Genomic DNA, 13876 nt, shown 5'->3' on the forward strand with positions numbered 1-13876 from the left:
CCAGGCTCCCTGTAATTAAGAAGCAGCCTACTCCCTAGAAGACGGCACTGCTACCCCATCTGCCACGCCCGCGCGACTTGGCTCGGCGCCTCCCTGCCTGCTGCCGCCCGGCTACCCACCGGATCCTTGGAGACCGCCTTTGATGGAGCGTTGATGCCAAGCTTTTCCAGAGGATAGACAATCTGTCGTCGTGGTCGCACGGGAACCAAGTAATGAAGGGCGGATGTCAGGGAGTGGGCAGAGGAGTTCTGGAACTGAAAGACAGCAATCTCTGTTTTAGGGGAGAGAATGTGAGGGCAGTGCTGCACAGATGCCTGCGTGCGGCTTTACAAATACAAAAGTCTGAACTCGGCCAAATTGTAGAGGGGGGAAAAATCAGCAAATAAACAAACAGACTCTTCGAGCAGAGGAATGAATTGTAGATAATGCCTGACACTAATGAAGATAATTACGAGAGTAATTACATTACTATCTCTGTGGGAATGACAGATAAACAAGTGGTTTGGTTTATGGGATTTTTCAGTACAAGTATTTTCCCCAGGAGGATATTCTTCTCCATAGTGATCATGAATCAGCTTGATTTGACCCCATTAAGCTCTGTTATCTGCGTCCTGTTAACCTTTGCGTGTTTGGCACAAGCTGCTTTAAGAAGGCACATAGATAAAAATGTCATCTGAGGGGAGGCTGAGCGCCGCCGTGGAGATCCTCCTGTTTGTGAAAGGCACAGTTACTTCAAATGGATCTTTGTTGACAAAAAGAAGGGTTTTAAAACAAAAAGGTGAAACTGGAAAGTGGGGTGGGGGTTAGGGAAATTGTATCATATTATTTTGACTTATATTAGTGCTAAATTATGAGGCGGATTTATGCTTACTGTAACAGACTATGATAAATCATGTTTTAGGAGAATGTGTTAAATATTCATTTTACCCCATTTTTAAAACTTGGCAGAGAAAACTGAACATGGTGATTTTTATTCCTTTCACATTTATGAAATCTGAGGGGGTTCTGGTGAAACTAACTCAGGGTATTTCAACCACTTAAACCTCAGGAATTAAACTGTGACACCAAAATCTCTAATGACATGTTTATGGAATTTAAACTGGAAAACAAACAAGTAAAACTCAACTAAAACTAGGTGTAGTTTAATAAATAAGATGGTTTACGTATGACTTAGCTGCTGTTCGATAGCCCCCCAGCCCCAGCCATTTCTGAGAGCTTCAGAAAGGGATTTCTAAAATCCTTCACTGTTGAACTTCACACCCTGACCTTGCACACTGAAAAACAGAAGCCAGGAATTCCTAGCCAGAGTTTTGCTTTTATTCCTGGAGGATCTCCTACCACAAAAGTATGGGTAAAACCATCTTCATAATGAGAGCCCAATGTTCACTTTTACTATAGTCAAGGGATTTATAGCAGAACTTGTCAATTCTTACCTAAATTACCTGGTATGGCTTCTGACCCTTGTTTAAACGTATATGTGTAAATCAGCTGGAAGTGCAGAGAGGAAAAATCTGTCTCCAAATGTGTTTCTATATGCTACGTGAAATAGTGCGTAACACGTTCCAAATTCTCTACACGATTGAGGTAAATATGCGAATGTTCAGCAAAATGTCAAAGATACTATTTTTTATTATGGATGCAAAAAGACTTTCTGGCCCAACTGGGCACATGCAGGCAACATCATGAATAAAACGTTAAGAATTTAATATCACATCCTGAAGGTCACCGCATTGGCAACCTGCCAAATGCAAAGTAAAAAGAAAATGTGTGGAACCAGGATTTTCCAGCAGAACCGTTCCCTTCCATCTCCTTAAGTTCAAATTTAAGACATTCGCATGTCTATCACACTGCATTTTGATAGGGAAAAAAATCATGATTAGAACATATTCTACCTCTTGCTGAAAATCTTTTCCACTTTTTTCTTCTTCCCCATTTCCTCTGTACTTCCCCAGAAGGCTTTTGTTAAATAAGATACATTGGCAAAATTACTGGTTTGGGGAATGTACTGATAGCCTTTAGACTGTTTTTAAGTTTAATGAATCAGAGTATTTTAAAAATCTGCTTAGCTCATTTGTGGTAACAAAGAAGAGACATGACAACATCCTGGACTCTGAGCAGAGCATGAGAAAGATTTTGGTCATGAATGGGACATGATGCGACAACTTCGCACTGGCATACTGATTGCGTCTCATCCCCTTTCAAGTCTACATGGAGCTGAGTGATGGAGGGATGGACTTGCCAGAAGCAAGACCTTGAGAAGCCAGCTTGAAGAGACCCTTGCCTGTGGAACAACCAGGACACTGTGTGTGCGTGTGTGCGTGTCTGTGTGATGTGTGTGTGTAGACACACTGATGTGGGCATGCACACATGTGTGACCCTTCTCGGCACTTGGACTGGGATGCAACTTTGAACAAGACAGACAAACAGGGGCACCTGGGGGCCTCAGTCAGCTAAGGTCTGCCTTCAGCTCAGGTCATGATCCCAGAGTTCTGGGACTGAGCCCCATGTCCGGCTCCCTGGTCAGTGGGTAACCTGCTTCTCTCTCTCTTGTTCTGCTGCTCCTCCTGCTTCTGCTCTCTCTCAAATAAATATAAAATCTTTAAAAAAAAGAAAAAAAAAGACAGACAATCACTTCTGCTTTCATGATAGAAGATAATTTAGCTAGTGAAAAGTGCTCTGAAGACTAAACAGGATAAGTGAAAGCAAGACTGAGGCACATGAAGAGCTTGCTATCTGTGCATGTTTGGATACACTGTAGATGGCTTTTACTGCAAAAGGATTAGTTTACGTAATGTGTTGGGCAGAGTTATACAGGTATTTGCTCCATAAAGATTACATTACCTTCATACATCTCCGCTTTTTATCCATCCCTCTTATGGCAGTTGTTACAGGGTTTATTTGGAATGCTGAGAGCACATCGATCTTACAGGATTGAACTGATTTGTTCTATGAGTTTAAACAAGAGTGTTCTTTGCTTGAAGAACTCAATAGGATAATTTTGGCATTTCACTAAAGCCCCATCAGAAATTATTTGACTTCCATGCCCCTTAGAGCAATTTTGCACTTTTCAGTGTCTCTTTTGTCACTAGGGAAAAGCCAACAAATTGTTCTACTAATTATAATGGTTATAAATGTCTCTGAAATTCAGTCTGCTGGACTTTTCACTATAGTGTAATAAATAAAAGGGCCAATGTGGCCATTTGAAATTCAGAGGCACGTTATAATCCGAATCCATTCAGTGAGGCAGGAATGAAGTATGGCACACAACACAGATGATGTCGCGAAGGTTGACGTGCTGGAAAAGTGAATGAATGGTGACGTTCTTTTACCTTGCCTTCCCTGGCCTGCGGGTAAACAGGGTAGTAGAGACAGGACTTAAAGCCTAAACGGAGGATCTCCTTTAGGAAAAACTTGGTGTAGTGCCGAAAGATAGGATTCAGGGCAAAGTGGTACAAGTGCCCATGTTCTTCGCGCTGGTGGTGACTGAAGTAGATGAAATCTTCAATGTTGTAATGGGATCTTATGTACTCTACATCCTAAAACAGAGGAGGGGAAAGGACATCTAAGGATGTTTTAAACAAATGGCATGCATTTTGTCACAAAAACCTTGTAAAAATTACCTGAGGTACTATAGTTAGGAACGTGCTTTTGTCTCCTGTGATTTACTACCTCATTTCACTGTTCAGTTTTTAAAAATGGAAAATTACGTTTCCTGAAAATTCTGATGGCTTGTCTCTGAGGGGTGACAACACAGCTTTGGAATTGGTTCCTTACAGTCACGGCTGTTAAAAACCCAGAGAGCCTCGAGTCTCTGCTAGTGGCCAGGTGACAGGATGGCAGCTCGTCACCACTGCTGGAGAAGGGGAGCACCAGCTGGTCAGTGTGACTGACTGAACACGTACAAAACTCAGCAGCAGGACAAACACCGCCACTGGTGTTCTCTGGACTTTACCATCCTCTCTTCACCCATTAATGTGGAAACTGCCGTCCCACAGGTCGCATACTTTGACTGGCACATGGGTTGGTTGGTCTACAATAAAACCACAAGACTAGACCTTGTCTATAGGCATTCCTTAAACTTTCTATGTCTCTCAAGAATTCTATTTTTAGACTGTGGAAGGTAATTTAAGGTAATTTAAAGGACTGGTGTTTACTTATACGAGAAAATATCAGACATTTTGCTTGGCTTCTGTGGTTCTAGTTCCAACCATCACTCCTGGTCCCCCACACTGTGGGCAGAGAAGCAGGGGCTCTGCTATCTGTGCACAGCTTCTCTTCCCCGTAGTGCACACGGTGGGGTGGGGGCGCCGTCCAGAGTAAGTGTGACTTTCTCTCATGACAAGAACAGTAAACACACCTGGTGTGCAGGAAAATATCAAAGTACATACACATTGGAAAGCACTTCTATGTCTTCTTGTTTTCTACAGTAGAATTGTCCTAAAAGCACACTTTCAAAAAGAGGAATTGGAGTGGGAGCCTGATTTGCTCTGTGATCAGCAAAGCTGGCATTAGAAAGTTCAGAAAACCAAGTCTGTATTCAATCCCACCGAGGTTCTTTGTCTTTACAGCCTCTGCCACAAAGCACAGAGGAAAGGTTGCTCCGGGCAGTTCTGGCAAGGACTGACCTTTCCATCTGCACTGACCCTATAATTGTCTTAATATCCTAAGACTTTTCTTTAATTACCAAGAAGGCATCCCTCATTATAAGAGAAAATGAGTAAAAAATGTAGGGCTGAGAAATCATTGAAAAACAAGGAGTGAAGAGCCTACAGAGGTTACTAGCTCAAAACAGCATATGGGCCATTTTCTTCCCATCCCAAATCCCTTAAAATAACAACAAAAAATTATTTTTAAAGTATGAGGTGGTGTGATGGAGGACAAAAAAGTAGTCTATGGGATGCCTGCGCGGCTCAGTAGGTTAGATATCTGCCTTTGGCTTAGGTCATGATCTCAGGATCCTGGGATCAAGCCCCAAGTCGGGTTCCCTGCTCAGAGGGGAGCCTGCTTATCCCACTCCTCCCGCTCATTCTCTCTCTCTCTCTCTTGCATGTGTGCACACATGTGTGCACACTCTCACTTTCTGTCAAATAAATAAAAATCTTAAAATAAAGAAAAAAGCGAAGGAGTCTTATCCTGGAAAGAAATGTATCAAAGTTCTCTAACACTAGCTTACACCCTCTTAACCTGCCTACCACCTGCCAGAATCACCTACATTGAAAACTACAAGAGGAAGCCAGATAACTGATGCCCCTTCCCAATTAGAGACTGGGATGGGCAGCCCTCCCATCCCAGATGCAATGGGGAAGCACATCTGTCATGGATACTCATGCCAGCAGCCATACTGATACTATAATCTTTCATTCATGACTTTGGGGGAAAACTGACAAATGCAAGATCCGAATAGAGAAACTACCACTTCCTCTAAGGAAACAGAAGAGAGGTTTTTTTTTTTTTTAGAAATAATTTCTACTCAATGTCCTCAGAGATGCAAAGAAGGATACTGCATATAACATTAACAAACAAGCTGCTACAAAAAGGAACAAGAAACAAACAAGGGAGGGACTTGGAAGTTAAATATATGAACCTTGAAATGAAAATTCAGATAGAGGGGCACCTGGGTTGCTCAGTTCAACTCTTAGTTTCGGCTCAGATCATGATCTTATGGTTGTGAGATAAGCCCTTTGTCAGGCTCTGTGCTCAGCATGGAGCCTTTCTGAGATTCTTTCCCCCCTTCTTCTCCTCCATAATGCTTGTTCTCGCTCTCTCTCTCTCTCAATAAAATCTTTTAAAAAGAAAATTCTGACAGAAGGCCTGCATAACAGAATGGACATGGCTGAAGAATGAATTAGGGATCCAGAAGACAAAATCAAGGAAGTCCCCTAAAATAAAGAGTAAGAAGTACAAGAGATAAAGAAGTGAGAAGAAAGTTAAGAGACACTGAAGGACAATTCCAAAGGTCCAACATCCCTCTTAAAAGGAATTTAAGAAGAGAATGAAGAATCTAAAAGGGAAAAAACTATGAAATGATAGAAGAAAGATATTCTCAAGACTCAGAAGAGGCGTAAGTTACTCTTTAGTAAATTTCAGAATTTTGGAGATAGAAAGGAAACTAATTATCAAGACAGAAAGCAAACAAACAAAATTTAATTATATCAGATTACATTTTATCAGTGACACTGGAAGACCATGACAGTAAAAACTTCAACAATCTGTTGAGAAGGAGTTGGGATAAGAATTCTATAAACAGCCTAATGAGTACTCAAGGGTGAAGACAAAATGAAAACCGTCTTGAATATGTATGTATGTACCAATATTTCTAAAAGAATATTTCTAAATATTTCTAAAAGAATTACTCAATATTTATAAAAGAATTACTCAATATTTCTACCAATATTTCTAAAAGAATTACTCAGAGATGTACCAAGTCAAAAAGAAAAACAAATCCAAGAACAAGGATGGTGTAGGATACATTAATGGAATAAAGCCATATGGTCATCTAAATAAATGTCAAAAGCACATCTGATAAAATTCAACACTCATTCAGAATAAAAACTTTTAGTAAACTAGAAAGAGAGGAGAACTTCTTTAAGTTGATAAAGGATATATGCCAGAAACCTGCAGCAAATATTACATACTAAATGGAGGAAAATATAGACTCATTCCCATTAAAATCAAGAACACCTCAATAGTACCCATTATAAACACTACTACTCAATGGTATTCTAAACATACAATAAAACTCAAAAAAGGAATAAAATATAAATATTTTTAGAAGAAGGTGTGGCAGATTTTATTTTCCAAAGATGGCCACAAGAATAATTTGCACCCCATGTGCTCTTTGGTAGACAGACCTTGCCACACCCACATCAAGAAGTGGAGTCCATTTCTCTAACCCTGGAATCTGAGCATGCTCTGTAACTGCTCTGACCAATAGAATATGGTAGAAATGATGCTGTACCAGAAAAGAGAATCTGAAAACTCTCAGAACTAGTAAGAGACTTCCAAAAGGTGGCTGGATATAAGATCCCAGTACAAAAATTAGTATTTTTCTCACATACCAAAATAAACATTCAGAAAGTACAATGGAAAAAAAAAGTATTTAATCACAATACTTAGAAAAATATAAAACAAGTAGAAATAAATCATAAATGTCTAGGACTATGTCAGTCAGGGTCTCAGCATGAAACAGATGGTATGTTCAAATTAGGATAATTGGAGATGGGTTTAACAAAAAGACTCTTTACAAGGCAGGGCAGGGCATCAGTAAAGATAGTGTAGCAGAAACTTCAAGCGATCACCACCCTAGATGGGTGGCATGGGACGTACTACTTACTAAAGTCCAAACTGAGAGGGTCCTGGAAAAAAGGACACATTGGAAAGGTCAAGCAACTCAGTAAAGACACAAGCCAGCTAAAGGCATCCCAACCACACTCTCCTCCTTTCCTCTCCTCAGGGTTCGCCATTGGCCAAACCCAATTAGAGGATGACGGGTGAAGGCACCCATGATGTTGCCCACCAGGTCAGGCTCCCTAGGACAGAACAGAGCAGAGAGTAAACCTATGGGGGCAAACAAAATACCTGGCACAAGAAACCTGTATGCTAAAAGCCACAAAACTTTACTGAAGAACCCAAAAGAATTCAACACCACCACCACCACCATCAGTATTTTAACTGTTGGCCTAAGTTATTCTATAAAAACCACCAAGGTGCAAATAAGTTCATAGTAAGTGTTATAAGGCTCATCTGGAAGAGGAAATAACCAATTAAATGCAAGAAAATTTATATTAAAAAAGAAAGATGAGTGAGAAAAGACTCCCCTACCAGATATCAAAGTACATGATAATACAACAGATATCAACAACAGCAACAACAAAATATCCACGGAACAGAACAGAACAGAGGGTTTAAAAATAGACACAGGCACATGGAAATTTCATCATGTAAAGGTGGTATTTTAAATCAGCAGGAAAAGAATGAACTATTCAGCAATAAATATTTAGGAAGAACTGGCTGTGCGTTAGGAAAAAAATAAAATCACATGTCCCATTGATACCACACACACACACACACACACACACACACACAATGCATGCAATTAAATGCAAGGAAGACTGTAGAAAAGGATTGATGCCTAATTATTTTTTTTAAAGATTTTATTTATTTGACAGAAAGAAACACAGCAAGAGAGGGAACACAAGCAGGGGGAATGGGAGAAGGAGGAACAGGTTTCCTGTGGAGCAGGGAACCTGTTGCGGGGCTTGAACCCAGGACCCCAGGATCATGATCTCAGCTGAAGGCAGATGCTTAAGGACTGAGCCACCAAGGAGCCCCTGATGCCTAATTATTAATAGTAGTAATCCTTTGGGGAGAGCAGTTAAGACTTTTTTGGGGGGAGGTCCTGATGGAAGGTTAACTGAATTCTTAAAATGTGAACATTTTCATATATTCTCTGTCATATTTTAGACTGAAAAAGAAATGGGATATTGAAAGTCAACCAAGTGGGATGCAAGCAGATGATGATTTATATCCTTCCAAAAAAAATTATAGCCTTCAGAAAAAAGACATTTTGCATATTAAATATGCAAAAATGAAAAAGAGGCATTGTGTGCTAATTCATGATATAAAAAGGCATAATCCAGGAAATCAATGTCTATTTCACAGTTTACCATTTCATCTCTGATCACTGCAATGCCAACTATTTGTTCTGCAACTTCAGCTACAAATGCCTTCATTGGTGTTCCATCCTGAAAAGATAAGCATGTATTTTAAGGCCCTTAAAAATATAACTGTCAAAGTTTCTATAAGCAGTCAATAGTGAGCCTTAAGCATGGTCACCTAATGGCAATGACAGTCAGAGCCAACATCCACCAATACTTACCTCTGGACTGTGCATTAAGTTGAATGTCTTCCCTGTGTTCACTGAAGCCAACTCCTACAAGGTAAATATTATCACTACCTCTATTTCACTTTAACAAGAAAATAAGGTTCAGGGGCTGAGGAACATGCCAAGATTTCCAGCTCCTAAGGGATGGCTCTGTGATTTAAACCACAGTCCCTTTGACTTGGAATCCATTTTCTTTAGCTCTACATCAGTGGTTCTTAAAAATTGTGTTCTCAGGATGCCTAGTCCCTGTGACTCCGAAGAGCATGGGGTATGTGTGTAACAGCTATCTAACAGTAGTTTCTGCATTAGAAATTAAAACTGAGAAAAATTTTGTTTATTCATTTTTGTTTAATTTACTAATTAAAACAAAATTTAAAATTTGACAAAAATATTTAGAGAGAAAAGTAGCATTGTTTTATATTTTTGCAAATCTCTTTAATGTCTGGCTTAATGGAAGACAGCTGGATGCTCATATCTGCTTCTGTATTCAATCTGTTGCAATATGTTATTTTGGTTGAAATATATGAAAAAAAATCTGTCTTCACAAAGATACAGAGTTGGAAAACAGAGAAGTATTTAAGTCATCTTTTCAGATAATTATGGATAGTCTTCTCTGATGTTCCACCAAAACTCAACAAGTGGTACTGTTTGAAGATGAGCTGCAATGTGGAATCGGAAACCATATCAATAAACTGGTATACATTGTTACGTTAAAACCCATCTGTCTATCCTGTTATTTGAATGAATCTTTTACCTATTGGTGATTTTGTAACATCATGTTATATCTGGAAAATATTGGTTCACCAAACTTAACATAGATTTCCCAAATGCGACTTATGACAAAAAAATCAAAGTATCATATTTGGTATTATCACCACCAGCCTCATTAGAACAATTTTTAAGTTTTTGGAAGCCGTCAAGCTCATGATGAGAGATACTGATTTTCCAAAATTCTGATTTTTTACTGAAAGCTTGGATTTTATCAGAGGGAACAAATGCTGTCAGTGGTTTCCTTGGAGTGACAGCCTCACTTCATTCTTCTTTTTTTTTTTTTTAAGAAGATGATATCCAGGACTTTTATTTACTTTTTAAAAATTTTTTTGATAGATCAATATGGCTTTTTATTTTTTTTTATTTCTTTTCAGCATAACAGTATTGTTTTTGCACCACACCCAGTGCTCCATGCAATACGTGCCCTCTCTAATATCCACCACCTTGTTCCCCCAACCTCCCACCCCCCACCCCTTCAAAACCCTCAGATTGTTTTTCAGAGTCCACAGTCTCTCATGGTTTACATCCCTGTCCAATTTCCCTCAACTCCCTTCTCCTCTCCCTCTCCCCTTGTCCTCCATGCTATTTGTTATGCTCCACAAATAAGTGAAACCATATGATAATTGACTCTCTCTGCTTGACTTATTTCACTCAGCAAAATATCTTCCAGTCCCGTCCATGTTGCTACAAAAGTTGGGTATTCATCCTTTCTGATGGAGACATAATACTCCATAGTGTATATGGACCACATCTTCCTTATCCATTCGTCCATTGAAGGGCATCTTGGTTCTTTCCAGTTTGGCGACCGTGGCCATTGTTGCTATAAACATTGGGGTACAGATGGCCCTTCTTTTCACTACATCTGTATCTTTGGGGTAAATACCCAAGAGTGCAACTGCAGGGTCATAGGGAAGCTCTATTTTTAATTTCTTTCTTTCTTTCTTTCTTTCTTTCTTTCTTTCTTTCTTTCTTTCTTTCTTTCTCTTTCTTTCTTTCTTTTTAGTAGTTATCATTCATTTTAAAGAAAATGTCTGCCAACTTTCTAAGACTGAGTAACTGTATTTTGTCTGCCAGCTCTTCTTTCAAGTAAAAATGGTGTTCTATGAGAGCAGTGGCTGGTTCAACATGAAGATCAAGCAATTGCAGAAATGATTTTTTGGGAACAACCAACAACTTCAGTCTACAGCAGAAGAGCTTTATGTACATTTCTCATTTTGCTACAACAGAATACTGAAAATACATGTGCCTAAGGATTGAAGTTTAATAAAGTTAATAATTTTTACTTCTTTGAATGAAACTGGCTTTTCCTTTTTTTTTTAAATTGAAATTTATATGGAGATAGCTGTAGACTCATAAGCAATTGTAAGAAATTATACAGAGAAATTCCTCATACACGTTGCCCAGTATCCCGTCACAGTAATGTTCTGCAAAACTTTAATATGATAGGACAAGCAGGGAATGCATACTGATGTGATTATGTGTATGTGAGTCAAGTTCTACCTAATTTTATCCTCTGTAGAGGTTCATGTATCTACTACCACAGTCAAGAGACTGAATGGTTCCAACACAAAGATCCCTTGGGGTTGCCCTACAATAACCATATCCATCTACTCCCTGCCCTCCTCTCATCCTTAAACCCTGGCAACAATCTCTTCCCCATTTCTAAAACTGTGTTATTTCAAAAATGTGAAGTAAGCAGGATTACACAGTATTTAACCTTTAGGGTTTAGCTTTCCCTCTGCCCCCTCAAATCAGCACAATTCTCTGTAGATACATCCAAGTTGATACACACATCAACAATTCATTCCTTTGTACTGTTAACTGTTACACCATGGCATGAATGTGTCACAGTTTACCCATGTACCTGTTGAAGGACATCTGGGCCAATTCTGACTGCTTATGAACATTCGTGTATTCATTTGTCTGAGATAAATGGCCCGAAGTGCAATTACTAGGTCATATGATTGTTGCACTGAGGTTTTTGAAGAAATAGCCAAAACGTCTTCCAGAGCAATGATATCATTTTATAGTCCTACTGGCAACATACAGATTATCCTATTTCCCTGCATTCCCCCTCCTAGCATATAGTGGTGCCACTCTGTATTTTAGCCAGTCTGTTGATGTGCAATGCTATCTTTACTAGCTAGGCTCTCTTTCCCTCTTGTTGCCAGGAGTGAATGGCAATGAAGAAACCAATGAAATCTGGTGCCCACGGCCTTGATTCACACTAAGGCTCTCAAGATTCTGCCCACATTGTGTTTGCACCATCAGTGTGAATATCAATACAGTGGAAAAGGAAAATAGTTTCTTACTCTTATGATGGAAATGGGTTTTACTTCACAGACACACCTGAAAATTTATGTCTCAAAGACCCTTTTGACTCCTTAAACCACACTTTGTGAGTCAGGGTGATACGTCACACTGTACTGGCAGATCAGGAGGAAAGGAGCAAAAAAATCAAAAACACTGAAAGATCAAGACAAACCAAAACAAAAAAAAACATGTGCTGAAGAGAAGTTTTATTTTAATTTGATGCCTTGATAAATAGCAACTATTTCACTGGGTTTAGGTATTTGGTGTCTCCCTCTTGATGACTTTAAAATTTAACTAAAGTGCTTATTCAAAAGAGCCACTAACTGGAAACTCCCTCAAATGACAGTAGAAAGAAGAAATAAATTCTGTTATCTTCATGCAATGAAATACTTTACAGCACAATATGGGCGAATCTCACAAACGTAGTGCTGAGCCAAAAAAGCCTGATATCAGAAAACATACTATGTGATCACTTTTAATAAAGTTCAAAACCAGACATAACCAATTTATGATCTTGGAAGTCAAGGTGGTATTAACCTGAGGAGAAAGGAACTGAACGGGAGCATGGGGGGGACTTCAGCAGGCTGCGGTTAGAAACAGGTGCTCATTGATTACACGGTATATTCAAATTGTGAAATATATCAAGCTGTTTATTGGTTATAGTTCAATAAAACTTCAAAAAAGTAACCAAGCATTTCTCTAACTACGTTCACTGTTCCATGGGTTAAGTTAACTGTCATGGTCCTTAAGAAAGCGGTATTAACATTAGGACCACTGTGAGATTGTCCTTTGCCAGGGTAAAGGTATAGTATAGTTACTATCCTAGAAAGAGAATGCAACACTTGTCATACAGGTGTTTGACAGCCCATCCATTACCTGAGAATGTAGGCAGCTGAACAAAGAAGTCTAGCCAGAATCATCACCCAGTAAGGTCAAATGGGGTCCCACTGTCCTAAGTCTGATATCCAGGGCTGCTAGGTGAACACCAGGCACCCACAGATTCTTGAGCTACCATTCCCTAACCTCAGTCAGATCTGCCTATTCTAAGTCCTGAGATCTATCCTGTTTCAGGATACTTGTCCGGACCAAGTCCAGGTTTTCCATGCCTGTGATAAGGGTTTAGAATATCTGATCAGCACCCCACCTTGGGGCCACCAGTGAAAAGAACACCCTCACATCCTTAAACTCCAGTCTTCTCAGTTCTTCTTTTCTTGTTCCCATCTTCCAACTTCACCTCTGCCTACTTCCCACCACCATACAGTTCTCCAACTATCCCCAACTGAGATTGAAGGAAACTTCAAGGTTGAACCTATGTGGGTCATAATGGTCCATATTACACGGAAAAGGAAGGCAATCTGGTCATATCAGGTACTTACATGGTCTTTGCGAGCCTCATTGTATTGCTTTAAATCCTCCAATATACTCTTTTTCAGCATGAGCGTGCTAACAAGATTTTCAACACCAGGAGTATCCAACAAAGTGGCTAATCTTATTTTAATAGACCTGGAGGAGGAGAGATATGTTTTTTAGGTTAAAGTACTAAAATATGTATTCATATTTTATGAATATGAATATTCATTCATATTGAATGAAGACAAAATTATAAAATATCACATATACATTAAATAATATCTAGTATATCTATCTATATATATCCTTAGGGTTTGATTGATTATAGAAGTAACTTATTTCATTTTTAAAAATCAGTAAAACACATGCAAAATAGTATAGAGACTATGGTAAAAATCACTGATATTTTCATTAACCAGAGACAATACAAAGTTATATTCTAAATGCATTTAATTTGAAATGTGCAAAAAGATGGGATGTCTAAGATGGAGACATAGAAAGATCCTGAACTCCTCTCCTCCCACAGACACACCAAATGTAGAGCTACATATGGAATAA

General features: G+C 39.1%; 1 protein-coding gene across 11 annotated transcripts in view; it reads right to left on the bottom strand.

Annotated features, from left to right (window-relative positions):
• The window catches only part of CFAP61 (cilia and flagella associated protein 61), a gene marked incomplete at its 3' end in the record, with an annotated part of 282754 nt that overhangs the window by 143245 nt on the left and 125633 nt on the right, over nt 1-13876 (bottom strand). For all 11 annotated transcript variants that reach the window (XM_082745398.1, XM_082745393.1, XM_082745389.1 and 8 more), the window contains 4 exons: nt 13345-13471; nt 8667-8744; nt 3330-3536; nt 120-254 (listed from right to left, as the gene is read on the bottom strand). In XM_082745398.1, coding sequence (XP_082601524.1) covers nt 120-254; nt 3330-3536; nt 8667-8744; nt 13345-13471 — 547 coding nt within the window. The remainder of the gene's footprint in view (nt 1-119; nt 255-3329; nt 3537-8666; nt 8745-13344; nt 13472-13876) is intronic.

The sequence above is a fragment of the Mustela nivalis genome (assembly GCF_964662115.1).
Source record: "Mustela nivalis genome assembly, chromosome: 8".
Taxonomy (NCBI): domain Eukaryota; kingdom Metazoa; phylum Chordata; class Mammalia; order Carnivora; family Mustelidae; genus Mustela; species Mustela nivalis.